The sequence below is a fragment of the Drosophila virilis genome, chromosome X (assembly GCF_030788295.1).
Source record: "Drosophila virilis strain 15010-1051.87 chromosome X, Dvir_AGI_RSII-ME, whole genome shotgun sequence".
In the NCBI taxonomy this organism is placed as follows: domain Eukaryota; kingdom Metazoa; phylum Arthropoda; class Insecta; order Diptera; family Drosophilidae; genus Drosophila; species Drosophila virilis.
Window position 1 is genome coordinate 6,063,933 of NC_091543.1, and position 27,798 is coordinate 6,091,730.

A 27,798-nucleotide genomic window follows, 5' to 3' on the forward strand; every position below is an offset into this window, starting at 1 on the left:
TACAATCGGCCGCTAGTTAATTTATTTGAAAATCCATTTGTTACCTTTGGCTCGACTCTGTTTACATGTCGCTGTCTGTTTGTCTGCCCGGCGGACAGATATCGACATATATACAATGCCTATATACGATATATGGTTGCCTATATACAAATGGATACACACACGATTCTTGGCATTTGTGCTTTGTATTCTTTTATTTTATTTATTTTTTTTTTTTTTTTTATTTGTTCTGTGCGTATTACATTTACCGTTAATTCAATTTGCCTGCTCCCGTGCCCATTCCCTTGAATTTCTTCTTCGGTTTTCTTCTTGGTGCGGCTAAAGTTTAAAGTTCATTTGAACAAACAAACAAAAAGAACAACAATCTGTTAATTGTTTATGTAAATATGCTGGCGGCACGGTTTTCCAATCAATTCAGTTTCTACAAATCGTACACATATATATATATATATATATATATATATTGGTTGGGAGGCCCAGGAATTTGGCGCAGCCAACAAATTCAAAGCTAATTAAAAGCCAATTAATGTCAAAAATTCTGGCTAAAAACAAGCCAAAAGCGGATGTGTCCAAGTACAAATTGTCTAGCTAATATAGGGCAGATATGTTCGCGAACTAATAGCCCGATCTTGGTGGGATGTATATATATATATATATATATATATATATATATATATATATATATATATGTTCTTTAATTAGTTTAATAATATATTCAACAAGCAGTCTGAGCCCAGCCACATGCTAGCCTCACTAACACTCCAGTTTTCCAGGCATAAACCAGACATCACTCTGCTAAACTTAGATTGTTCAGGTACCCATATATATATATACAACAAAATTGGTATGCAGTTTCTCCTAGACTATACTGCTATAAATTATTGAAATTTTTATATAACTCAGCCGATTCCCCTAAGAATTGAAAAGAAATCCCACATTTGTACCCTGGGCCTAATGATAATGAATAAAAAGGGTTTAATGCATTTGTGCAATTGTGTGTTACAGGCAGAAGGCAGCATTTCCGTGCCTATAAAGTTTAGATATTGTCGATCAGCATCGAAAGCCGAGTTAATCTAGCCATGTCCGTCTGTTTGGATGAACTCGTCAATCTCAGAGCCTATAAGAGCTAGAAACTTTTTGAACGCAGTTCCTCGCAGAGTACTTTCAGCACGGGTTTGTTGTTCGATAATCGATAATTTGGCCCACTTTCAAGGCAATCGATAAGAATCGATATCGATTTTGAGCAAATCTCTTAGGTTCTAAGAACTAAAGCCACCAGACTTGACATGTTGCTTCTAGAATAGTCTATACTTATCAAGTATCTTTCATTTCATTTGGTGCTGCTAGAAGAAGGTTCGGTTACTTGTTTAAGTTAAAGTCTTGCGCTTTGGCATATACACATAATAATATGGCATATTTAGAGTCTGAAATTTTCATAGAGATCGCACTATAAACACCCCAGTTTATAAAGACAGCATATGCTATAGTTTGTGCCTGGTGCAAGAAGAAGAAGAACAGCTCGTGTGCTCGAGTGTGTGTGTGTGTATGTGCAAGAAACTAGCTACACTTAATAATTGTTCAAAGTCCAAAGTTCAAATTTATAGATCTATGATCTTTTCTCTCAGTGTATTGCTAGTCAGTGTATAAAGGAACTGGCAATTGCCAAATGCCCGACTGCAGACTTTCAATAAATATATATATATATATATATATATATATGTATATATATATATTTATATATGCACATATATATATATATATATATATATATATATTTATACTCATGTTTGGCTGGCTGGAGACCCGCTCTATATAACCCCATTCGGCGATCGGAGCTGACTGCAAACTGTTTCGGCACATGGTCAAAATACACACGTCTCTGAAAATCTCAGCGGGGGCGTGGCAGTGGGCGGCATAACAGGCGAAACGGGGGGGAAAACAAGGGGGAAAGCGGGCGCGAACAGTTGCCGTTTCGAGTTTATTTAGTGAATTATCGCAAATATCGAACAAAAGAATTTTCTTTATATTTTTGTTATTGTTGTTCTCGTCGTTGTTGTTGTTGTTGTTGTTGCTGTTGTTGTTGTTGTTGTTGTTGTTTGTGTTTTGTTTAGCTTTAGTAAATACTTGAAAATTTAATGCCGTTTGGCCAATAATTAAGGCAAAAACAATGCGCCGCACCGCGTTGCCAGCGAGCGTTGTTCGACTTTTTGATAAGTTTTCCACAAGTTTTGCTCTCATTATACCCTGTACCTCGCTAAATGATCAAATCGGGTAATACGCTGTCAATTATGTGCCACATCTAGGTCAAAGCTATATTTCGCACAGTTTTAGAGCCACTCTAGTAATGTTCACAGTTTTAGAGGCACAATAGCGGAGTCACAGTTTTGGAGTCAGGATTCAATTGATATGCTATAAAATTCCTGAGCTCCTTTAGCGATCAGTTGCACAACTTTCCCACCTACAACTTCAACTGTAAAGTCCAAGTCTTAGCATTTGCCCGATACTTATATCTATTAGGCTTTTCCAACACTATTTTCAATCGCATAGTGTTAACCTAATTTTAATATATTCTAGACTTTTCCAACACTGTGTTACAGAAAAGTGCCCACCTGACTTTTATCTCGCCTAGGCTTCTGTAACACTGCAACACAACCACTTTGCAGTGGCTCATTAAGATCTTTTCCAGTCTTTTTCAACACTCTTTTACAGAGTATCAGTGACTTATCACTCTCTCAGTTACAGCTCTTGTAGCCTTTTTCAACACTATTTTGCAGGTAATCGAGCAGCTCAATAACAACTCTTACAGGCTTTTCCAACACAGTTTTTCAGAGTATCATCTATCTGTCCCATTTACAACTCGTCTAGGCGTTTCCAACACTGTTTTAGTGAGTATCGCATAGTCGGGCACGCCTGCCTGCCACATGCACACTTGTTTTCATTTTAATATGCTTTTTCTTTTGTTACTCACATATTTTCAAATATTAATCATACGCACAGTTTGCCAAAATTGATTTGATACAGCGTAATGTACATAAATTATTGAAAGATTGAGCGCAGGCTGTGCAAATCAATTGCGGCCAGTAAATGCGAAAGAAAGAAACGTAACGTAACGCAACGCAACGAGCTGAGGAGAAGAGCGAAAAAAAAGTAAAGCAAAGTAAAATAAGCAAAAGAAATGAAATGAAACGAAGCGCAACCCAGCAACAGATGGCGCCAGCGAGCAGCTGTGTCCGGGACGGAAATCTTTAAGGTCTGCAGCCTGGACGAACTGAGCAATGCAAACCGGAAGTGCCCCAAAATAAAGGTTAACACACAAGAAACAAGAAAAGAAAAAAACAAAAACACAGACAAAACTAAAAACAAAACACAAAATTGAGGTGAAACGTAAAATGAAAATACATTAAGCGGAAAATGCAGAGTTTTATGATTCAGTTAACAGAAATAAAAACCCAATTGGCAAGATGAGCAGAGGGACGGGAGGAAGTAAAACTAATAAGAAAATATAATTGAGAAAAAAATAAAGAATTGTGGACTAAGCTAAGCGACTTATTAACTGCAGTTTTTTGGAAATTATTTGAAAAAATTAATAAATAATTAAATCAAATCAAAAACTAACATGACAAGTAAGAGTTTCTAGTCTGGAGCTCCCGACTAGGGGATACCCTGAACCCTCTTCTTTCAACAGCAAATGCATATATATATATTCTATTTTAGAAGCTATATGTCAAGTTTCGTGACTCTAGCTCTCATGATTTACCAAAATTGCCCAAAAAACCGGATATCGATATCGATTTTTATCGATTGCTTGGAGGCAGAGTAACTTATCGGTTATCGGAAATAAACTCGATCTGCGCAGGAACTAGGAGCACCTACATCTACAATTTCAAGTCTCTAGCTCTTATAGGTACTGAGATCCTTGCTTTCATACATACGGACGGACGGACGGACGGACATGGCTAGATCGACTCGGCTATTGATGCTGATCAAGAATATATATACTTTATGGGGTCGGAGATGCTTCCTTCTGCCTGTTACATACATTTGGATTTCGCACAAATACAATATACCCTCATACCCATTTTTAATGGTTCAGGGTATAAAAAAAAGAAAACCCAAAATTCCAACTCAAAAAGGATCTATGGCTCTTCAGATATGTTAGAAAATCTCATAAACAGCTCACGAAAAAAAAGCAGAGAATTTCTTTTTATTCAAAATTTTCTAACTAGCCCAGATCCGCAGGCAACTGCACAAGCAGGTTACTGGTTCGAATCCACGTAACATTCAAAACTCGTCTAAAACTCAACAAAAAAAATGCAACATAAATATTTCTTCCGTCGGATATTACGAGCTCTATTCGAGTGGAAGTTTCTAGAACTGTGAAGCTTAAGAAACACCTAAAAAAAAACCGCCCACTTTAAATATTTTTTAGCTTCAATATCGACTACATAAAACTCTCTCAAAAGTGCAGTCAAGATATTTACTCAAAAACAAACGCAACGATTGAAAACACAAAAAAGCACAAAACGCCGAAAACTGTTTTAGAAATTTCAAGACAAAACACAGCGCAACATCGAGAAGTTTACGAATTCTAGCTCAAGGTCAAAACCGAATGCTCCATTTAAGAAACAAATCAGTTTCCCATTTTGTAGAAACTTGTGTAGGAAACAAAGAAGAACACGCTCATAATTGCACAAATTTACACAATCTACGCTCAGCTTGTCTGAAACACGATAAAATTTTAAATAATAAATACGTTTATGTCATCAATTTTTGATCACTTCGGCATTTGTACACACTGCCACACACACACACACACACACGCACACACGCGCACATTTTACAACACTGACCTTCAACTTTGGGAAACCTTTAAAGCGCAAGAAGAAGACAAGCACACACAACTTCAACTGGTCAAACACTCCGTTATTTTAAAGACCCGAAAGATAAAAAAAAAAAAAAAAACAAAAAAAACTCGCAAATGCTGCAGCTGAAAATGTTGTTAGTGAAAGAATTGAGATAAGGATTTGCATTTACCTTTGGCTTTCTTTACGCGCTTCTTCGCAGCAACTGCCGTTGCTTTCAGTGCACTTTTGTCTCTCTTTCTCTTTCGCACACTTTTTGTCAACAGCCAAAAAAATAAATAAATGGAATACAACAAAACACGTTTGTTGTTGTTTTCAACTTTAAGTATATATTTCTTTTCTTTCTTTCTTCTTATTTTTTCAGAATTTTTCTCATTTACTTTGAGCACCAACAAAAAAAAAAAAAAAAAGACAATAAAAAAAAAGTGTGCAATGAACTTTGCTTTCAGAGTTTTAAATGGCAAAATTTTTGCGCGCGCCTTTTGAAAAATTTGAACACAATTTTGCGAAGCAAGCGATTTTATTAGCAGCGTGTCCTCTCGCTCGCACACACTCAAACTCAATGATAATCAAACTGTCGTATGCACGACTCAAGAAACGAACTCGAAATCGAACTCAAAATCACAATCACAATCGCAATCGCAATCGCAATCGAACGGTGCTTTCTGTTTGTTTGAGTATTGAGCGATTTGATTGGCTGTCTCCAAGAACTACAACAACGCAATGTTATCCGCTCGGAGGCTGAACGCCTACTGGATGTTAAACGCGCGCCGAAAGCTGTCGCAGTGTGCGATGTTGTCCGCCACGCAACGCGTTGGCGTCGCCAGCGACGCCGGCTGTGGCAGCGGCAGCGGCAGCGTTAGCGAACGCCAGCCGAAGTACAAATGCTGAGCATTTCGTGTGCGTCGCTGCGGCTGCGGCTGTCGTTGCCGTTATCGTTACCGTTACTGTTGCCGCTGCTGCTGCTGCTGCTGCCGCCGCTGCTGCTGCGCTTTTTAATTGCATTTCAGCTGGCAAAAGCGCAGCAGCTTTTGGTCTGCTGCTGTCTGCGCTTCATAAAATATTTTGCCTCTGAATAATTTAATGCAAATATAACGCAGTCTACACAACGCACACACACGTATGTAAATACGTATATGGCGCCTAAAAACTCTACACAGCACGCATAGCACGACCTTCTGCTTCTGCTTTGGACGCTCTCCAATGCTTGGAAACGTTCTGACAATCGGCCGACGCGTCGCCACTCGTGCGGCACTTTCCAGTCTCATGTGCTAACAAGTGGGGAGCAACAGTTGAAATGAATGAAACTTTTTTGGCAGCGACGTCTGCTGCGCCGTTCGCTTCATGTGTTGCGCGCCTGTATTACACCTGCTATACGGCAGCAGCGACGCTGCGCTGCCCTAATGTTCTATATGTAAGTGCACGTGTGTGTGTGTGTGTGTGTGTGCCTTCCAGCCGTTATTCGCACTGTTGCTCTAGCATGCGTACGCGTGTGTGCGTGTGCATGTGCGTGAGCATGTTCGTGCATGTCTGCGTGTGCGTGCGTCCGCTAAGCAGCAACTAATTTTTGTTAATCACACCTTTACGATTTGAACTTGACACCGTTCTTGCTGTTGTTGTTTCTCTTGCCTATTTCTGCCTGCATACACTTACCATCAATTTTCGGCTAAGCAAATAGGCAAATGTGGCTGAAACTGTTGTCTAGTGTGCGTGTGTGTGTGTGTGTGTGTGTGTGTGCGTATGTCACTTAATTACAATTCGCTGCAAGTTTAGTGGCAGCAGCAGCAACAACAACAACTGCAGACGACGGCAGCATCTTAACATGCGCGCACTCTCTCACACACACACACGCACATCGCAGCTGGCATCGCTGCGTGTCGGATTTTAATGAGCTGCCAGGCGACAAAAATTAGCGGAAAGCAAATCGCGAACATTTTTAAGCAGGCGCATAAATCGCGTTTAACAACACTATTTTGCATATGAACATGTGCACATTATGACATATTTAATAGATATTTTCTAATGTTCATATTTTGTAAAAAAAAAAAAAAAAAAAAATTCGAAAAAATTAAAAACAAATGCAGCTGCAATTCTCAAAAAAAATCACACTGAACCATTTCGAAGCACTCGCATAAATCGCGTTTTACAGCACTATTGTCGATATGAACGCTATCTTGACTGTTTTCTTCTAACGTTTTTATTTAAAAAAAAAAATGCATGCAGCTGGAAGTACATGCTTTGTCTCATGTTTTTCACTTTGATCACACGCATGAATCTTCTTTAGGAACACTATTTGCCTTGCCTGCCTGAGTTTAACGAGTTTTGAATTTATATATATTTTATTTTGTAAAAAAAAATTAAAAAAAATATTTATATATATTTGCCACTTCAATTTTCCCAAGCTTTGTCACATATTTTTCATGCGCATTTCGTAAAATCACACCGCGACACACTTCTATTAATTACGCTTAACAGCACTATTTGCATATGATCATATGACTATTTTGTACATATTTATTTTTTTTAAAAAAAATGGAAAAAAAATTTTATTTCCACAGGCGTTCCACACGTTTTCACTTTGATTCACTTGCAAAAAAACTCGTTTAACAACACTTTTTTCATATGAGCACAGTCTTGCCAGCCAAAATTTAATCAGGAGTATATTTACTTTGTACAAAAAAAATTTAAAAAAATATAATATCAGCTGCAATTTTCATAAATCACGTTATACAACACTTAAGATAATTGGTAAATAAGTTTTTTTCTCGAGTAAAAGCAAAGCACGAATAGCTGAAATATCCACAAACTTTATCACAAATTTTTCATGTCGTTTTTGAAGCAAAGCGCACAAAAATGAAAAATATTTGATTCCTTTTGATATTTGAATTTCTGGGCATCCTTTGTTTAGTTAAACTTTGTCAGGAGCAAGGAAACAAGCGCAACAAGAGAAGCTGCTGCACTTTATTGTCAGTGCCAAGTTCATAAAAAACAATAAACAAAAAAATGCAGCGTAATAAAACTGACAAAAACTGCACTAAATCAACTAACAAATGTTTTTTCTTCTTTCAGAATCTGCGCTCAAATTGCTTTTGCAATTAAAGGACAACATTTGAAAGCTCAACCGAAAAGTAAACATATTTCTTTAATTAAATTTGTTCAATGAACATATAAAAAAATACTAAAAAATACAAAAGTTTTTAAAAATTAAAAAATACAAAATAGAAATAAAAGTAAATATAATAAGTATCCCGCTGATTGGAAAACCCATAATAACTAAAGATCTAAAATATCAAAAAGTGTTATCAAATAATCAGAAAAATGAAAAACCGTTCAGACTGAGAAAAACCCTGTACATCTGAAAAAAACCATAATGAATATTTGCACCGACTATGAGTAAAAGCTAAATACTCGCCTTTAATCCAAACCTGAAAGTGATATCATTAAAATTATGGTCTAGAAGTTATCGAAGCCGACTTTGCTATTCATTTTTTCAAAGTCGAGCTCGAGAAATGGCATTAAGCAAAAAGAAAAGAAAAGCAAATAGTTAAATAAAAGATTCAATGCGAATTTGACGCATTTGTCGCCTGTGCCTGTGCATGATATGAACTAATCAACAAAGTGTTTGCTCAGCGGTTAGCCGCATGATAAGACAGCAGCAAACCGACAGCCATGCCCCAAACGCCTCCGGTCAGCTGAGAGATGACCCCGCCACCCCCACCCCCACCCCCGCCCTGACCATCCGCAGCATACTCATCAAAGTAGTTGCCATAGATGGCAAAGGTCAACAGCTGCGAGTGCGACTTTTTCAGCACCAGCTGCACCTGGGTCACAAGCTCACCGCGCCACGCCCCCTCAGCATCGGGCCGCACGGACCAGTCGATTTCGGTGGCCTGCAGGGCATACAGCGCACCGCTCAGCGTGCTGGGCATGAGCAGGCGTCGCGGCCGCTGCACGAACTCGCCGGCGACACGCAGCCGTCTAAAGAGCACAGCTGCTCGAGGCTCTGGGCTTGGCTCCGCCGGCTGCTCGGCCAGCAGGCCGCAGCTGAGGATGCTGTCGTTGCGGCAGGCAAAGAGGCCGCACAGCCGGACCACCGTGTACTCCTCCTCCTCGTAACGACGCTGGCCGACAAAGACGCCCAGGCGATAGTTGTACGTGGTCCGGGCCGCTGCCTCCAGCTCCGTTTGCAGCTCAAAGTCGCAGCAGAGATCCGCCTGGCAGAGACGCTGCTGCTGCAGACTGCCATTGAGCAGCGGCACCTGCCAGCTATTGAACTCCTCCAGCTGCGGCTGCTGCAGCATCTCCAGCTGAAGCTGCGCCGGACCCCAGCGCTCCGCGTCCAGCTCCAAGGCACTGCTCTCCAGACGTGGCCAACGTGGCACGCGGGCCAGCAATAGCTGGCGCTCGCCGGTGGCTGTGTCGCCCACCATGCGCCGGACGAGAGCGCCGCGACGACCCGCATAAATGCCGCTGCCGGTGATGCCGCCGTGGGGCAGACTGGCGCCAGCTGCCAACAGATTCACATTGTTCGCCCAGGCCCAGCCCTGCTGGAGCTGGCTGGCTGCAAGTGAGAAGAGAGAAATTGTATATCAGTTGTGATTCACAGTTGATGGGGTTACAACGAACTTACAATCAAGAAATACGGAAGTTAAAAGAAAGATACAACATGCTTTGAACTTAAAAGGAAGATAAAAAGAACGTATCAAGCTATTAAGTTACAAGGAAGATACAACAAATTTATAAGCAAGTCACAAGGAACGAACAAAGCAGATAGAATAAATCTTAAAAGAAGCTACGAGGGAGTTAGAAAGTTACAAACAAGTTACAATCACGTCACAAAAAACATACGGGATACTTATAAGGAACTCACAAAGATGTAAGGCACTTATACGCAAGTTACAATTACGTTACAGGGAAGGTAAAAAAAACCTTTAAAGAACTTAACAGGCACTCACAAGCAATGAAACTGAAAGGGAACTTAAAAAGAAGAAACCTATAAGAAACTTATAAGATACAAGAGACATGCAATCAGGTTGCAAGAAATTTAAATAATCACAAAGAGGATCAAATTAATAATAATGCATTTGCATAACAAAATACACTTAGTAGTTTTTACTCAACTTATATAACAGCAATGAATTCTTCTCTTTACGTTATATACTGCAAAAATACTGTAAAAACAATGCGTTGTTAGTAGATACAAGATTCTAGTATGTTAGATATAAACTGTTTGTTAAACAAAAATACTATAAATTACTGCAAATTCATATATTGACAAACATTCTTTATAGAAATGTAAGCAAAAGTATAGCACCAAAAGTACAGTATTTTTTAAGTATTTTGTATTTAAACAAATACGGAAGTTTTAATGAAATTTTCTTTTGCCTTCTAACTGGTACACAAACAATCAGTTAGAAAAAATGTGTATTTTAGTATTCTAAAAATACTGCAACTTTTGGTATATTTAGTGTTTTTGTTCAAGTAGTAAATGAGAGAAGAGTTCTCTAAATAATCAATACGAAATGTAGAATGTGAAATGTAAAATCGTCAACAAATAGTTTTAGGAATTTTCTGAGTGAATAGTTACAAATTAATGTTAATATATATGAATATTAGAAATATATACTATATTAGCAACATCTATTTTAATTTAATGTTTGATGTTTGACATGCAATATTTAATAAGCTATAAGTAGATTTCTTTAATAGATCCACTATTTAGCAACTGATATATTTGTAAATAGTTCGCAAGCGAATCGCAAAAAATACTGCTCTTTTAAGTATTATTGTTTATAAGGGGTATACTAAACTTTATATTATTCACTTGAGATCACAAAAGTTTAGTGTGAAAAGATATAAACAGTTTATAGTGGAATAATCCTAAGCGAGTTAGTTTCTCTGTTATCAAAGCCCATGTTTATAAAGTGCACACGTCTAGACGCAATTCAGTGTAATCGATACCCTGTACCTATAGGAATGTGTCCAATAGGGTAGCATGTGTACAATAGTAAATAGCTTAAAACAAGCAACATGTTCTTCATTTCAGATAATATTTTCTAACTTGTTATGTTTTAAGCTACATCATTTATAAATATGAAAAAATTTGGCTTAAAATCTCTTTTTTTTTTGGAAATTTAGAAAATATTTCTAGAAGTCTTTGAAGTTAAAAACAAATTTTATGATATATTATTAGTTGGATAATTGTATAAATGTAATATAAAATAGAAATTAAGAGAATGCAATATGATAGAGTATTATTTAAGAGACTTTATATCTAACTACAGGGTATTTCTTAGCTGACTACTAAGCTACTACGACTACTACTGCTACTACTACTACTACTAAGTACTCACCCGTTAGAAAGGGTAGCTCCGACTTGAACATATTGCTGACAATCAAATGCTGTAAATCATAGCGCTCGACTAGCTCCTGGGCGGGCGTATAGAAGAGCATATCGAAGCATATGAAATGGCCAAAGGTCACATTGAAGTCCGTATTGAAGATGGCATATTCGGGCGCCCGGGTGCGATTCAGCTGCGGCTCCAGATATAAATTCCATTTGCGATAACGCGACACCACCGCCCCACCGCGATCCAGCACCACATTCGTGTTGTACAGCCGATAGCCGCGGGCGGGGCAATCGTTGTCCGGCGCACAGTTCTCCCGCTCCTTGACATTGACCACCAGATAGCTGTGGGCGACAAGAGCGGCACAGGCCAGTTGCCGCAGGAAATCGTGCACCTCATATCCGGTCGTTATGTGGCACAGGGTGCGACGCGAGGGCGCCGGCACCGCCGTCAACTGCAGCTGGCTGTTCAGTGTGCCCTCGGGAAAGACGAGTATATCGGCTGTGCCATTGGCCGCCTCAATTAGCTCCAGATAGGCGGACAGATTCTCCTGCAGCAGCTGCTCCGAGCTGCCGCCGGTCAGTGCCGGGCGAAATTCCGCCACGCCCGCCGTGTAATACTCGTCGCTGGCTGCCCCACAGCTGGCCAGCGCGAGGCACAGCAAATGGAGGAGCGACCACAACTTGCCACACATGATGCTTCCGTCAGACTGCGCGATCAGGTCTTTACTCTCCCTTCCTGCCACACAACACTCTCCCACTGTCTTCCTCTCTGCCACTCTCACCCTCTCTCTCTCTGTCCCTGTCAATATTTCTATCTAATCTCTCATATCTCTCAGCCGCCGTTATTTCTTATCATCTCTTGACTTCGCTTTACAAAGCAACTCTGCCTCATCTGGAGAATGCATACTTTTAGGCATATTTTTTATATATTCAATGTAGAACTATTAAAATTCGAAAATACATTTTCACAATCGTTGGACGATTCAAAATTATATCTTCTAACTCTTGCGGTATGAACTCTGTATTAAACACCAATCAATCAGTCCATCATACACACAGTAAGTCAGCCAGCCAGACAGTAAATCAATCAATCAATCAGACACTCAGTTAGTCAATCATTTAGTAAGTTAGTCAGTCAGTTAGCTGCCAGGTCACTCAATAATTCAGTTAATTACTTAGCTATTCAGACAGTCATTTATTTGCGCAGGCAGTTACACAATCAATCATTCAATCAGTAGGTCAGTCAATCAAACAGTCAGTTGACTGGACTAGCTAGTTAACTATTTCGGAATAATTAACTAATTGAACATCTGTGGATCGCTCAGTCATTCAATCAGTCAGCTATTCAATCAGTCAATCATTCAATGAGTTGGTCAGTCAATCAATCACTCAATTAGTCGATCAATCATTTATTCATTTAGTCAGTGACTCAATCAATTATTTATTCAATTTATAACTCAATTGATCTTTTATACCATCATTCAATCAGTCAATCATTATCTCAGTCTGTCTGTCAATCATCTAGGCAGTTACTTAGTTTTTCAATTCGTCAATCCGTCAATCATCTATTTACTTAGTCAATCACTCAGACAATCAGTTAATCAGAACGAAAAGTTTTCTGTAAAAAGATTTGTTGATATTAACCCTCATAAAATTCAAATTGTTTCCGTGAGTCGGGTCGCAATTTATTGAAATCGATTCGAAGACAGAGAAATTTCACAAAAAAGTTGTCAAAAATGTTTTTCACACTAAACGTTCCAAATTTGCATAAAACTTAGCTTTCTTGAAGCCAGTTGATAAGCCAATAATTATAGACACAAATATATATATATGTATATTGAGTATATGTTAATTGGATCAATCATAGTTGAACCTTATATTTTGGATAATATGATATTTTGAGTAATATATTTTTAAACAACAAGCACATCAATAAGGACCTATTGAAGATCCATACTCTTCTCCGCCTGGATTGAGTATTTTTTTTTTTTGTTTTTTTTAATATTTTTTTTTGTTTGTTTGGATATTTTTAATTTTCTAAGTAAGACTCTGGGCAATTTTAGCCACGGTCCAATCAATACACCAAGATAATATATATTTTTCAAAGTTTCAATATAGTTTTTTCCATGGCATTAACATCTTCCCTTCAACGATATACCATGGTTCAATAAAAATTTTGAATGGACTGCTTAACTGCTTAGGTTGCAAACCAAACCCAAGGCCAGGAGCACGTACCACTTAAATCCAATCGAGCGCAAAGCGGCGGCACCACCACCAGTGGCCAAATAGCCACATTCGCGATCCTCTTCCGGGGTGCCCTTGCCAAAGGTGCAATTATCATCATAGTAATTCCCATAGATGGCAAAGGTCAGCAGATTGGAAAGCTGCACGGAGTCAGTTAGGCCGAAGCGCACACTAATCTGATTGCTGAAAGAACGTAGGATCCCAAATAAAGCAATTCAGATATGGGCTTGCAAACGTAGATTAAGAGAAGGTATCTAAACGTAGGATTTCAAATGTAGGATCTCTTACATTGAATTCATGACTGGGACTTAGGATTGCGAGAGTTTTCTATGTAAGATTCTGGATTTGGATATCAATTGTAGGAATTCGGATTCATAATATAGTAGCTCAGACGTTTGACTCAAAAAGTGGAGCGTCTCCAATGTATGATTCGAGAGAAAGGAACATTACAATTATAGAAATTTTAATGTCAGGTTCCAAATAGCAGAAAATTAAGGATTCCATTTGTAGGATTCCTGATAGCCCAGACGGATGACTTAAAAATTGAGGGTTTCGACGTAGGATTCCAAGGAAAGGCATTCAGACTTGGGATTTAAAGCGTAGGAGTAATAAGTATGATTGCAATTATAAGAAAATGTTGGTATTCAGACGTTGGATTTGAAATGTTGACATTCCAAGCAGGTTCCATATGTAGGATTGTAAAAGTAGGATGTCAATTGAAGGAATTCAACCTGACAATTTCATTCAAAGAAAGTATACATTTTAGACATGCGAGCTGAGTTTAAAATGTAGAATATGTATAAGGATTTCATGGATAGGATTTATAGAGTAGAAGTTCAAATGTAACACTTGCTTTCCATACTCACCTTACGGCCCTCTCTACCATTGACCACTTGAACTGCGGCGGCTCCAGGGGCAAAAAGTTGTCGAGGACACTGTTCGGCATCAAAAGGAACTCGCGCGACCTCGGATACATGGCTTCGATGATAATGCGCTTAAAGTTGACACGTGATTGCATAGTGTCCAGCACCTGGCCGCAGTCCTCAATGTCGGGACCACTGCAGGCAAAAATGGCGCAGTTGCGCACATAGTTGGCATCCACCTGCTGCTCATTGCGCCAACCATCGTAGACGCCCAGCCGAAAGCCGTAAAAATTGTTGTCGGCTGTGCCCTCTGGCAATTGACGCCACTGTAGCTCGAAATTGCAGCACAACATGCCATGGCAGACCTTTTGCTTTAGATTGCCGTCAGTCTGTTGATACAGCTGCTCCAACCAGACGCTCTCGTATTGCTCCAGATAGTCGCGTTTCATCAGAATTCCTGAATTGCGTCCTTGACGCATCTTCCGCTCCAATCGCGCCTTCAAGGAACGTTGCGGACGCTGCGCCTTTATATTCTTAGCCATCTGATATTTGGGCACCTTGGCCACATAGATGCGACGCTCGCCCTCGCCCCACTTCATCACGCCGGTGATGGTGCCGGCGCGTCCATTATAGATGCCAGTTCCAGTGCTGCCGAATTCCGGATGACTAGCGCCCGCTGCCAATAGGTTCACATCGTTGCTATAGGCCCAGCCCAGCTGCACTTGGGCGGCTGTGTGATTTAGAGAAGGAGAATGAGCATGAGTTAGGATAGAAAAATCGATAGAAATAGAGATACCGATCGATATTCAGAAATAATAATTAAGATAAAAATACAATTAACGATAGACATTGAGATAGAGATGAAGACAGAGTTAGAAAAAGAAATAGCAATTTGGATAGAAATAGAGATAGAGATAGAAATATAGAAATAGAGATAGGAATAGAAATAAATTGAGATAGAGATGGAGACAGAGTTAGAAAAAGAAATAACAATTTGGATAGAAATAGAGATAGAGATAGAAATAGAGATGGAGATAGTAATACAAATAGAAATTGAAATAGAGGTAGGAATAGAAATATAAATAGAAATGGAGATGGTAATAGAGATAGAAATTGCGATAGAATAAGAGATAGAGATTTAGATAGAAAGAGATAGATTGCGACAAAGAATGACTGAGTGAGCGAAGAGTGAGAAAGAAAAAGACTAAGAGCATGCTGTTAGATCATGTAAAATGTAAAGTTGAACCCGTTTCGAACTAGTTTTAAACCAGTTTCTCTCTGCTCTGAACCGGAAAAGAAAGCGATCAAAGTTAATGGTTCAATTTGTTAACCCTAGTAACAAGTACTCCTGACTGCAAGATTGAATTATTTGGAGCTAAACTATTTGAAAAACCAAATGTCAGTTCCCTTTGAACCGGTTCAGCATAAACGATCTGGTTCATATCCCAACCAACTGGAAGTCACGTTCAAAGCTCTTTCAAACCGATTCACGCGCCAAAAGTCTGAATACGTTCAATTAACCCTAAAGCAAATTGGGTTCAAGCGGTGGACTTACCTGTTAGAAAAGGCAGCTGCGAGAACCACATGGTTGGATAAATAAAGTCGCGAACACCTTGTTCCAGTAGCATCTCATGAGCGGGATCATAGAATAAGATGTCAAAGCAAATGAAATGGCCAAAGGTTACACCGAAGTCCGTTTTGAAACTCATCGGCTCCGGCACAAAGGTGCTGTTCCTTGGCTCGCCATACAAATGGATCTTGCGGTATCTGGAGATAATGGTGCCTTTGCGATTGAAGACAACGTTCGTATTGAAGACATTGTATCCAGTTGGGGCGCACGGACGGGTATCCTCCGGAGTAGCGGAACACAATTGCCGCTCACAGATATTGATGACAATATACTTGCTGGCCTTGCGGGCGGCGCACGAGATGCTGACCAGAAACGGAGCATAGTAACGGGCAATGGGATCGTCCACACATGGCGACAGCGACTGCTCGGGCTTCGGCAAAAACGTAAGCGTCTCCATGTCATTCAATGTTAGTTCCGGAAAGACAATTATATCCGCAGTTCTGGCATCGGGAGATTCGATCAGCTCCAAATAGCCGGCCAAGTTATCCGCCAAATTCTCATTGGAATCCTGACCAATGGCCTGACGGAACTCCACAACGCCGGCCGTATAGAAACCCCCATCGGTCGGTTCCGAAAGGTTCTTCTGTGAATGAGAACGCGATTAGCGAAATTGTATCTCGGCCAAAGACTTGCCGCCACAAGCCCACCTGCTGACTCATCCCAATGCCGGCCAACAGCAGCAGCAGCAGCAGAAGCAGCGGCAGCAGCAGCGGCGGCAGCGGCAGCGGCAGCGGCAGCAACTGCAGCGCGGGCAACTGCTGCCGCCGCGTACTGTTAACACCTGCAACATTGTTGGCCATATTTTCGATTAGCTGTACCTGTCTCTGTTGCTGCCTCGCACCGCGCCAATTTTCAACTGCGGCACGGGCAGCGCTTCAGCGCAGCTTTTATAATGCCGGCAGTAGCAATACCCAAAACCCAAAATCATTAATCTAATCAGCGCCTATTTTAATACCCTGCACCCATTGACCATGGCAGACATAGAGCATTATATTGGTTAACAGACAGAGGCGGATATACATATATCTTTATGCTCGATCGGGCAGTATGACGATATCTCTTGCCATAAAATCGATAAATATCGATTTTGAGAATTGATTTCTTAAGCATAACTCGAAGTTTGTAGGCGCTAAATACACCATACTTGGAATACAGATTTTCATATATGTTATATACGGATAATACAGAAACAAAATAACTCACTTTTTTGATACCTTCACGCATTCTTGCTAAAATTGCAAAAAACAAAACTATTAAAGATAGAGCCTTGCACCTTGATATGTCCACACTTTTGTATGTCATATTTAAAACCTGAAAGTCTCGTTAAGATCGCACTGTTAACATAGCATTTGCTATAGGGCAGAAGGAAGAAGAAGCGCCGCCTGCAATATGTGGCCCAGTTTTTCTTAGGGTATCTACTAGTCGGTCAGAAAGCACTCGTTAATGTTTTCATTTTGCGCGCGCGACGACAATGCTTACGGGGTTTTTCAAGCTGACCGCTGACCCCCGCACAGTGGTTCACAAACATATGCAAAAAAAAAAAAAAACAGGGCTTGAACCCGTTTAGCAGAAAGGTTCTAAGGCACGAACGGCTCAGGAACCAATCAAGCAAACCTTAAGCGAAGCTTTCTTGACGATTCGAATGTTTCCGTTGTAAATTTAAGAGTTAGTGTGAGAGTTAAAGTTAAACATTATGACCAAGAATATATAGATGGACATAATGCCAGATTAATCTGACAATCCCAAAATATTGATAATTATTGTTCCGCACATTGCGACCAATGAAAGATGCCCAAGCCATTTCGCATGTGATATACAATATTATACCACTGTGCAGTGTCTTCAATTAGCCAGATTATTCGCAATTACTAGACACTTTATGAAAAATCAGTCGATGATATTTATATTGGGGGGACTTTGAGTTATATATCCGAGTTTCATGCCTATGCCGAATGCCTGAATTGATAACTCAGCGTATTTGCGGCTTGTACATTGGACAACAGACCGAAACAATATATTTTAGAAACGATTTCAATTGTTGTGCACACGTTTTTGTTTTTTGATAGCAAAACGGCCACCGACAATCATCCGATATAATGTGCGATTTACGATCATTACGGTCACAAATACTTTCCCTTATCAAGGCCTGAATGGGTGTCTGTTGGCGTTTCTTATCAGTCATGCACTCGCTGCCGTCTTTATCTTAATCATATAACGCTTAAACGGCTTTTATCAATGATTATTACTTTAATTTCTGTTTTAATCGGCTTTTATATCGCGACATTCATTTTATCAGTTTTTATGTACAATCATCATCAGATTTGAAAATTGGGCTTAGTTCCTTATCATCTTTTAAGTTGTTAGCCTCTATACAGGTGTTATCCATTTAACCCTATTTTAATGCCTGATTTATTTTTGCTTCCAGTTGACAATTTTGTTTCCTGCACTTGTTTAACAATATATTTATCTGCTCTTATCCCTAAGGTCTTTCTTGTTCGCAACAGCATAAATGTAAGTTTTACTGTAATTCAAAACACATTATCCGTGCTTATTCCCTCCAATCCGTGCTTATCCGCACTTATCCATATTTATCGAATGTTATCTGAGTTTTCTATTGTCACTTTAACAAGCTTTGCCAGCTTTTTAGCTATTTAAATAATCATCAACATATTATTCACGCTTATACATGCTTATATCCTGTTTTATCCAGTTTTATCCGTTGTAAATCAAATTAATTCCAGAACTTTTTTATTTTCTTAATAATCATAAACACATTTTTCGTGTATACACGCCAGTTTGGAAATTTATCCATTTTTTATCCAGTTGTAATCGTAGCCAATTAAACCAATTCCAAACCATTTCCGGCGTTTTTATCACCATAAAAAGTGTTTTTGCGTTTATACATGGTTGTATCCATTTTTTATCCAGTTTTATCTGTTGCTTATCAACCAATTTTTAATCCCTTTTAAGCGGTGTTCATATTCATAAAGACATTACTCGCAATTGTACATGCTTATATTCTTGTTTATCCGGTTTAATACGTTGTAAATCAAAATAATTTCAGATCCTTTTTATTGTTTTTTTTTTTTTAAATAAAGATGTGAGTATTGAATTTTATGCACTTTTATCCAGTTTCATCTGCTGGCAATGTAACGAATGCAAGACTTTATAGCGATTCACATCTGCTACCCATTTGTCTTTCCCTTATTTGCTTATTTATTCACAATTCTAAGCAACTTTCTCGTCAAGTTGCGCCGCAAAACTGACCAAATTTTGACGCTGCATCCTGTTTTTACATTGGAATTGTCAGCGCAAACGTGGGTTTGGCTTCTATCGTCATCGTATTGTGCGCAAGTACGCATTATTCACGCTCATTCGATTTGAGCTGCTTTAATTTGCATAGCTTTAAACCATTCATCTTTGTTTTGCATTCAGTAAAAAGCCTGCCAATTGTTACCAAGCAATTCTTTTTCTTTTGGCTTAAAAATTCTTAAACTATAAACTTAAAGTGACGAATATTTAATCCATTATTTGCATAATATGAATGTTTGTTATGGTACGCAGCAAATAATTTGAGCGTATTATCACAAGCATTAAGATATGACATTAACTCGTACACGTGACTCTACCTTATCCATTTATCCAGCTCTGCTTACAAAAAGTGGCTCCGTCTGTAAGGCTCAACTCTTAAGAATTAAGAAAAATATAAGTTTTCCTCAAGTTACACATGCATTTTATGGGTTATCCGGAACACATCCGGCTTTATCCGATAATTATCCGGAATTATCCGATAGTATCCGTTTTATCCGAACTTCCCATTTTCCATTTTCAACGCTCTTCACGCTTTATAAAACCTACTTTAACCATTAAAACCTTTATCTAAGCATTTTATGCATACATTTTGTGGAAAATCTTTGATTTTAGCCCAACCCCAGCAAGAGTTTTGCGGCGCACGATTATCGTGCATTTAAATACCGATGCACATTGGCAGCCCCCATATGGAACACCAACTGCTAACTCCAACGTTTTTCTTTTGTTGTTTTAAGCTTAAGACGAGCTAAAATGAAAGCACTTTTTCTGCTTATATATAAAATTAAAAAAATAAAGTTTTAAGCATTTCTTGGCCATATATTTTAAATACGAAAATTTACCCAAGGGAGACGAGCCGTGTGCACATAGACACACACGTGCACACACGGGGTGGCTGCTCACTTTATGCGAAGGCTGCCATAAAGAAGAAACGAACGGTAAAACACGTTAAAAGGTAAGACGTGAAGGCAAAAACAACAACAACAACAACAACAACAAAAAGGCAAACGAAGGCAGCTTCATTTAGGCTTTGGCCCCAGCCTAAGTCCCTGCTCCACATATGCATAACCAAATGTGCGAGTATGTGCGCGTGTGTGTGCGTGTGTGTGTGTGTGTTGTGTGCTATGTGTGTGGTTGGCAGCCAGGTCAGCTGAGTGTGCGAATGTGCGAGTGTGCGAGTGTGCGAGTGTGCGAGTGTGCGTGTGTGTTTGTGTGGGTGTGTTGCTTGTTGCTACTTATGTTTAAGCTTTGTATTTAAGCTTTTTGCACGATTTCCTCTAACAAATGGATTTTCACTTGTTGCCCCCAACTATACAGATGCACGTGTTTATATGTATATATATATATATTTATATATTTATATATGTGTGTGTGTGTGTAATATAAGCTGTGTGTCCTTGTTGTCATGCTCGTTTCTCTAGATGCCCTTCACGGATCCCTTTGGTCGTCGCTTGCTGCCACACGTTTTGCTGCTAACAAATAATTTAATTTCTTTTGGGGCATCTTTGCTGAGCACCCGTTTGTGTGTGTGTGTGTGTGTGTGTGTGTGTGTGTGTCTAAGAACTTGGCCAACAAGTTTAAGAGCCAAGTCGCATTTGTGGCTTTGACTGTGCACTCGCAACAAAATACGTATTCGACTTTCCACTTCATAATTTATATTAATTATTTATTTTGTTTTTAATTCTTATTCATTATATAGTATTTATTAATCACTGATTATTATTTATTATTAATTGTTTATTATTTATTATTTATCTCTTTTTATTAATAGAAAAATAAAAGCCTAAAAGACTATGCAGCAAACAAAAATGTCTTATTTTCACTTTCGCTTTGCACTGCTTAAAACAATGCAAGGTAGAATATTATGTGCAGAGGAGACAAAAAGTTATTGAGAAAGAGAAGGAAAACTTGCTATAGATTAGAGCGAAAAGGAAGATACACAATAATCAGTCAAAGTTATATTATGCATTTTGACCAAGAAGTAAAGCCTCGGTGTGGAATGTCTAAATAGGATATTTGAGCGTCGCACATTTACATAAATTTTGACCAACATTAATATTGCCAGATTTAGATGTCAACTTGATCCTGATGTTGCTGCTCAAATGGAAAGGCAGAGTTGGGTATATAAAATCAAAAATGGGCAACTGCATATTTTAAAGGCAAAGAATCTTAAAAAGAGAATAGAAAATGAAGTACCTAAAATACAGTTGCTTTACCCGAGGGCTAAAAAAAAACCAAAAAAAAAGTCGAATCAGCTGTCTTAAAAACTAAGTTTTTGGCGACTTTAATCAATGTTTGGGCTGTTGTGCTTTATGAAAATAATATATATGGGAAATTGCATTTGCTTTTACTAAAAAAATTGAAAGCTTTACAAGTTTCGCTCTAAATAAAAAATTGATTTAAAGCCAGCATCTATCCAATACGGAGACTCTGCTCTGGCTCAATATACCCTAAAGTTTTTATAGTTAAGCAAATCAATTTAGAAGAGAGTGATTTGATTTTGTGCTTTGCTTTATGAAGGCAAATGGATTTGAATTCCAGGCTTGAATCGGTTTAGTTCAAATGCAGCTTGCAGCTTCGACCTGCATCAAATTGAATATGATCTGAACTTGATGCAGGCCTTAAACTGTTTTGTCTGCGAGCACAAAGCAGCTCAACAGACAGTTGACACGCACAGACACAATACACACACAGACACAACGCACACCTGCATCCAAACAAAACCCACTGAAACACCTAAAGTGCAGGTATTTTGCATAGTATCCAAGTGAAGGCGACATAATACACAACCCATCATCTTCATCGTCATCGTCATGATATCGAATTGCAGCGCATATGACGGCAGAATGTCAACTCTGGCCGCAGGCGCTGCCAGATTTTTGTCAGCTTGATTAATTGCAACCTGTGGCGGGTCCAAAGTCGGGTATCTGTGCCCTTTCAGTACCGACAACCGCCTTCCGCTCCCCTTGGAAGGGCATGCAGGCAAAGCAAAAATGTTATTAATGATGGCAACTCTGGCGGCAGTTCTCAGCCGTTCAGTTAGGCTGCATTTGACATAACTCATACGACGCGTTGTCCGTGCAGTAAACCAGGCGCAGACACAGCGCCCATCACACACGCACACACACACACACACACACCCACACTCTCAACTGAGATTTATGTATGTAAAAAGGGAAGGGGTAGAGACGGCGGAGGGTTGTGCTGCATTGACTGATTAATTAGCAGCTCTTAATGCCAACAGCGAACGAATTGCCGAATTATGAAGCTCCACCGATTAGCATCACACACACACACACGGAATGGGGGTGCACGTGTGTGTGTGTGTGTATGTCTTTGAGCCACTTGCCATATTTTTACTGTGTGCGTGCTCAGATCCCGGCAAATAAACGTCTCACGGGCTAGAAATAAATTGGGATTTTTTCCATGCTTTTGACACCTTTTTCTACTCTTGTTCTTCGTCTGGAACACGCACAATTCTTGTGATATTCAGCATTTGGCTTATGATTTTGAATATTTCTCACTTTCCTTCTTCATTAACTACACAAATTTAGAATATGATAGTAATTTTCTCTTAATCTTGCTCTAGTTCTTTCTCTTGCTCTCCTCTCTTTCGTTCTTGCTCTTCTTGTTCTTGCTCTACTTATCTAGATATGAAAATGAATGTGAAAACTATTTAGGTTTTAAAAATATGTACTTTCACTTTTACGTCTGCAGCCAAGTCTTCGTTGCTTTTCTTTTTTACCTGAAAGAGATTATCAATCTTCTACGCTCTCTCTCTCTCTTTCTCTATCTCTTCCCTTCTCTCTCTCTCTCTCTCTCTCTCGTTTTACATATCTCTATTTTCTTCTCTCTCTCTTTCTTACTTTCCATCTATCTTCTCCTTCTCCTCTCTGTCTCCCTACATCCCTCTTCTTGCTTTCTGATTTTGATCTATCTGATCTGTCTTTCTTTCTGCCTCATTTGACGCTGTTTAATTCAAATTTGTGCAAATCAATTGGTTCCAATTGGTTTTTTACGGACTTTTATTTAAAGTTGATTATCTATTTAGTTTGGCATTTTTGACAAAACCACACACACACACACCTCACTATATGTGGGGAAAACCAATAAAGCGCTCGTAGCTGAGTTCTTAGCTCGACAGTTGGTTGTGTTCGGGGAGGGCCGGCTGATTTATGGGCATATGCCTCAAAGCACCAACCTGACCTGACCCGGCGCGACCCGGCTCGACTCGACTCGTCTCGACCTGACCCGACCTGCACCTGCAGCTAAAGCTGCGAAAATTGTGTGAACTGGACCAGGACCTCAAACTGAAGCTGAACCTAAATAAATGCCGCTGCAGACTCGTTGCTTAATAAGTTTTAGCTAAGCTGGTTAGGGGGCTAGAAACTACTCGTAAAGCCAAACGATTCGCGTTCGCCTTTTGCTCTTTTGAGATTTATTGACATATAAATTTAATGCCTAGCCCCGGCCAAGGGCCAGGCTGGACGCCGGATGAGCAAAGTTTAGCAGCAGTTGATTGAATGCGCTTTACTGCTTGGATTTCCGTTCGTAAATTGAAAAAAAAATATATAGATATATATGTATATATATATATAGTTAGTTAGATATATGTGTACATGAAGCTGAAGGCACGCATTGGCATCAAGTCGGTAAATGGCACAGATTTTGTATTTAGTTTAGGCAGAAGCTATTTTAATTTCCAATTTCCCAGCATGCATGCCGGGCATTATTGAAGGCAAGGACGCCAACAACAGGCACTGCAGCACATTCAGACAATTTACCATGCCAATCACACAAACAAGCAACAAAAAGTTCTTCCATCGGGAGTGCACCACCCAGACATACCCTCTGCCCACAATTCTAGCTGCATTTATGCGTTAATCGGCGTTTCTTCATTCCCTCGCCCCACACAATTAACGGGATTTGCATTCTTGTTCGGTGCTTAGAGTCCGATTTTTGTGACATTTACACTGCATTAGGTTGACATACAAATATGTGTACATACCAAAGCGCAGGACTCTATATTTAAATACTCTACTTGTTCCAATTTTGGGTAGCATGCGTAAAGGTATCTGAAATGTGAAATATTTGTTATCTGTATATAACTTAGTCGTATATACATACCAAATTTGCGCTTACTTAGCTCGTAGAGATTTCCAGTCATGCTTAAAAAAACATAGCTCAAAATGAATTTTTATCGTTATTGCCGCGTATTATCTATGTCAATCATTTTACACTGGGCTAGTGGGGATTACTTTTTCAGTTTCTCGACGAAATTCCACTCTTAGCAAATATATATATATATATATATTAAATTTTGGATTCTCGCGGAACATGCTAGTGCGCCACAATTGCAATTCTCCTTCGTTTTTACAGCTTTTCTTGCATCAATTTCGCATAATTTTTCCTATTTAACAAGAATTTTAGCAGAACTAAGCTGGGCAACACATTTATTAGCTTAAGCTATTCAAGACTCTCAGTTTCATGAGGCTGAAGGTAAGTTGTTTTTGCAGCTGCCCGTCAGAGAACTTTAAGAAGTGCTCTCCATTTAGAGAATAAGCTGTTGCTCGTTGAAGTGCAACAGGTTTGTTGCGTGCTTTAACTTTGATTTGAATTTGTATAAAATTTTGGCATTAACAAAACGGGGAATTAACTATGACATTTGAGGATAAATAAGAATTTGTATGCCATTTTCTACTCAGTTGAAAAATATTCTCAAGTGTTGCTTTGCTGCAAAGGGACAAACTGAGATATTTGCGAAAAATAAAACAATTTTGTGGTCAATTGAATATTATTCTCAGAGGCGATTAACTTGAATAACTGTGTAGCACGAACAAACTTTTGAACAGTTTTTGCACCATTTTCTGATTAGTTGAACAATATTCACAAGAGTTTGCTTTGATATATGCGGAATTATAATTGTTTCCTAATAATTCTTATAGCACTTCCTTCGAAGTTGAATAATATGCTCAGAATTGACTAGCTCCAAAGGGATAAACTTTGATATTTGAGTAACACTTGTGAGTGATTGAATAATATTCACTGAGCTAGTTAGCTCGAAAGCGATTAACTTTGATATTTGAGAAAACTTTGAATAACTTTCGAATTTTCTGAACATTTTCTGAACACACGAGTTGCTTTTGATATTCACAAATTAATCAACATATTCACATAATTTTTAATACATTTTTGTGTTTAATTTAACACAATTTGACGGTTTGTTCATAACTTTGTAGGTTTTGAGAGCGAGAAAAAGCTCCGAAATTGCTTACAATTTGCACAAAACTCTTGCTTACAAGCTGTCCGCAGCTGCACAGCATTACGACTCTTAGCACACTTGTTGTAAGTACAGGGTATGCGGATAAAAAACAGACTGAAACGGGCAAAAAGACGGAAAAAACGATTGCAATTTCCTGTGGCGCAGGTTTCGCTTTCCTTCACATTTATATATATATATATAGATATATTTGTATAGAAATCGCAGAATCTCGTTTCGTTGTGCTCCATTCTGTGTATTTGATTGTTGTTGTTGTTGTGGCCCACACCCTTTGATTAGCATCAAATTATGGGTCATTCATACGTTGGCACACATTCAATTTGGCATCGGCGGCAGCAACACAATAGCCAGAATCCAGGAGTCGACTTACCATTGCCATCATCCGCATCATGGTTGCAACCATCATCAGCATGGCGACGAGTATCATCCGGCTTGCACTTTTTCAATGTCAGCGTAATGATTACTTTTGCACTTGCAATATTTTTGTAGCTTGCGCTGGATGCCGTTTCGTGGATCTCACCTTGACGTCTGTCGCCTGAATAGATCGGGATTCTAAAATCTTTTTTAACATTAGTTTTGATCTTTTTTCTGCAGTCGGCAGAGACCGCTGCACGCAGCCCACACACAACGCACAAACGCAGACATTCGCACACATTCGCACCCATTCGCACACACTCGCACTCAATCCAAGCCGAATCGCATTGTAGCGCAGCACATCGAATGCCATTCATTGGATTATACTGGTGGCAAGCACGAAAGGCTGTTGTTGCTGTTGCCATTGAGTTGGCGCATCACAATGTCAAGCTCACCTATGAAATTTGCCGGCTACCAGGGCAGGAGCGCAGTTCGTTGTGCTCGTTAATGCGGCAGCGCTAAATGAGTTATTAGCCGCAAATCGCCTTTATTTCGCGCTCGTTAATCGAACCATAACTAAATATAAAAAAAAAAAAAATACACGTAAAAGTTCGACAAATATTTCTAACTGAAGCGAATCAGCGTAAGGAGCTTAACTCAGTTCTGTGCATATGCACATTTTTGCTTACATTTTTTTTGTTTATTAGAAAATATGTTCGATTTATAGAAATTGCCCGGCGTTGCCTTACTTAGGCCATGTATTGACTACACTTTTTGTTTACTTCCGAAAGTTCACATTGTGCAACTGGTTTCAGTCTTATCTCTTCTGCAGAATCAGTCAGTCAATCAATCAGTCAGTCAATCAGTGCAAACTCTCCTTGTCGGCCCAAGAGATGGACCTTTCCCAATAGAGAAAATTTTAATGCGTTTTTTAATTACATTTTTCAAAAAGCTCGAAACATGAAGTTAATGGAAGTTAAAATTCGAAGCTTATTTTAAGCAAATTTATTGATTTTTAATTACAGAACTGCAAGGTCTGAAAAGACTGAGAAGTCTATCAAAAATTCAGAAACTCTTCGTTTATGGTTTTCTTTCGCATTATCCATATTCGAATAAAGCCTGGACTTCACTCAGCTTACACTGCACAAAACTAGAAAAAAGTCTGTATTATCTCTATTCGCGTAAGGGGTTCATATTTATTTTACCCAAATGCTGAAGCTGCATTCACATGACACACAATAATTATGAAGTTTATTCATTTCCTTAAATTAACTCATTTAATTGCAGGTCAATGCGTAAATGCAATACTATTGGCAACACTGGCGCAGAGAGAGAGAGAGATCAGGTTTTGTTGAGAATTTTATAATAATTGTTTTTAATTCGAAACGGAATTCATATTCACAAACTTTTCTGCATGCTGTCCTTTGACATTGGCATAGTAAGGCGCCAGCACTGTAATTATATTATCTTGTTACAAATTCGTAGAGATGGATAAATGAAACGGTCTGGCAGAGCAGTGTGAGGGGCGGCAAGGTGGCAACTCTGAACTTTTGTGCGAAGTTTCTCTTTATTATTATCAATAATAATTACTTTTAAGAATATTATGTTAGTCTCAGCAATTGTATTTTGTTTTTAGCATTATTTGTTGATCATTTATTAATGAGCAATAAATAAATTGATTATTAATAATGATAATAATAATATGAATAATAAAAAGAATTATAATAATACTGAAAATAATATTATTTATAATAAATATAATAATAATGATAGTAATATAAATCATTGAATTGCCAAGTAATAAAATGACATTCAGCTTTGACTAAAGCATGAGAAAAGCCCATGTCAAAGTTGTTGAGAAGAACAAAAATCCTTCTGATCATTATTTAATCAATTTGTATACATTC

General features: G+C 38.9%; 2 protein-coding genes across 4 annotated transcripts; both read right to left on the minus strand.

Annotated features, from left to right (window-relative positions):
- Positions 1-8,092: 8,092 nt before the first annotated feature.
- Positions 8,093-12,033, minus strand: LOC6633656 (vanin-like protein 3). Its single transcript, XM_002056814.4, has 2 exons — positions 11,216-12,033; positions 8,093-9,423 (listed from the first exon to the last, which is right to left on the minus strand). The coding sequence occupies exons 1-2, from the start codon at positions 11,901-11,903 to the stop codon at positions 8,489-8,491; spliced, it is 1,623 nt and encodes a 540-aa protein (XP_002056850.3). The 5' UTR covers positions 11,904-12,033; the 3' UTR covers positions 8,093-8,488.
- An 842-nt stretch (positions 12,034-12,875) lies between these two features.
- On the minus strand, positions 12,876-26,274 carry LOC6633657 (vanin-like protein 1). 3 transcript variants are annotated; one of them, XM_015170046.3, is made up of 4 exons: positions 25,908-26,274; positions 15,874-16,531; positions 14,322-15,048; positions 12,876-13,638 (listed from the first exon to the last, which is right to left on the minus strand). In XM_015170046.3, exons 1-4 carry the CDS (start codon positions 25,962-25,964, stop codon positions 13,401-13,403), a joined length of 1,680 nt encoding a protein of 559 aa, XP_015025532.1. In that variant the 5' UTR covers positions 25,965-26,274; the 3' UTR covers positions 12,876-13,400. The 3 variants fall into 3 exon arrangements, with proteins under 3 accessions (XP_015025532.1, XP_032288963.1, XP_032288959.1); XM_032433072.2 differs by lacking the exon at positions 25,908-26,274 and adding an exon at positions 17,152-18,629; XM_032433068.2 differs by lacking the exon at positions 25,908-26,274 and adding an exon at positions 16,596-16,994.
- Between the last annotated feature and the right edge of the window lie 1,524 nt (positions 26,275-27,798).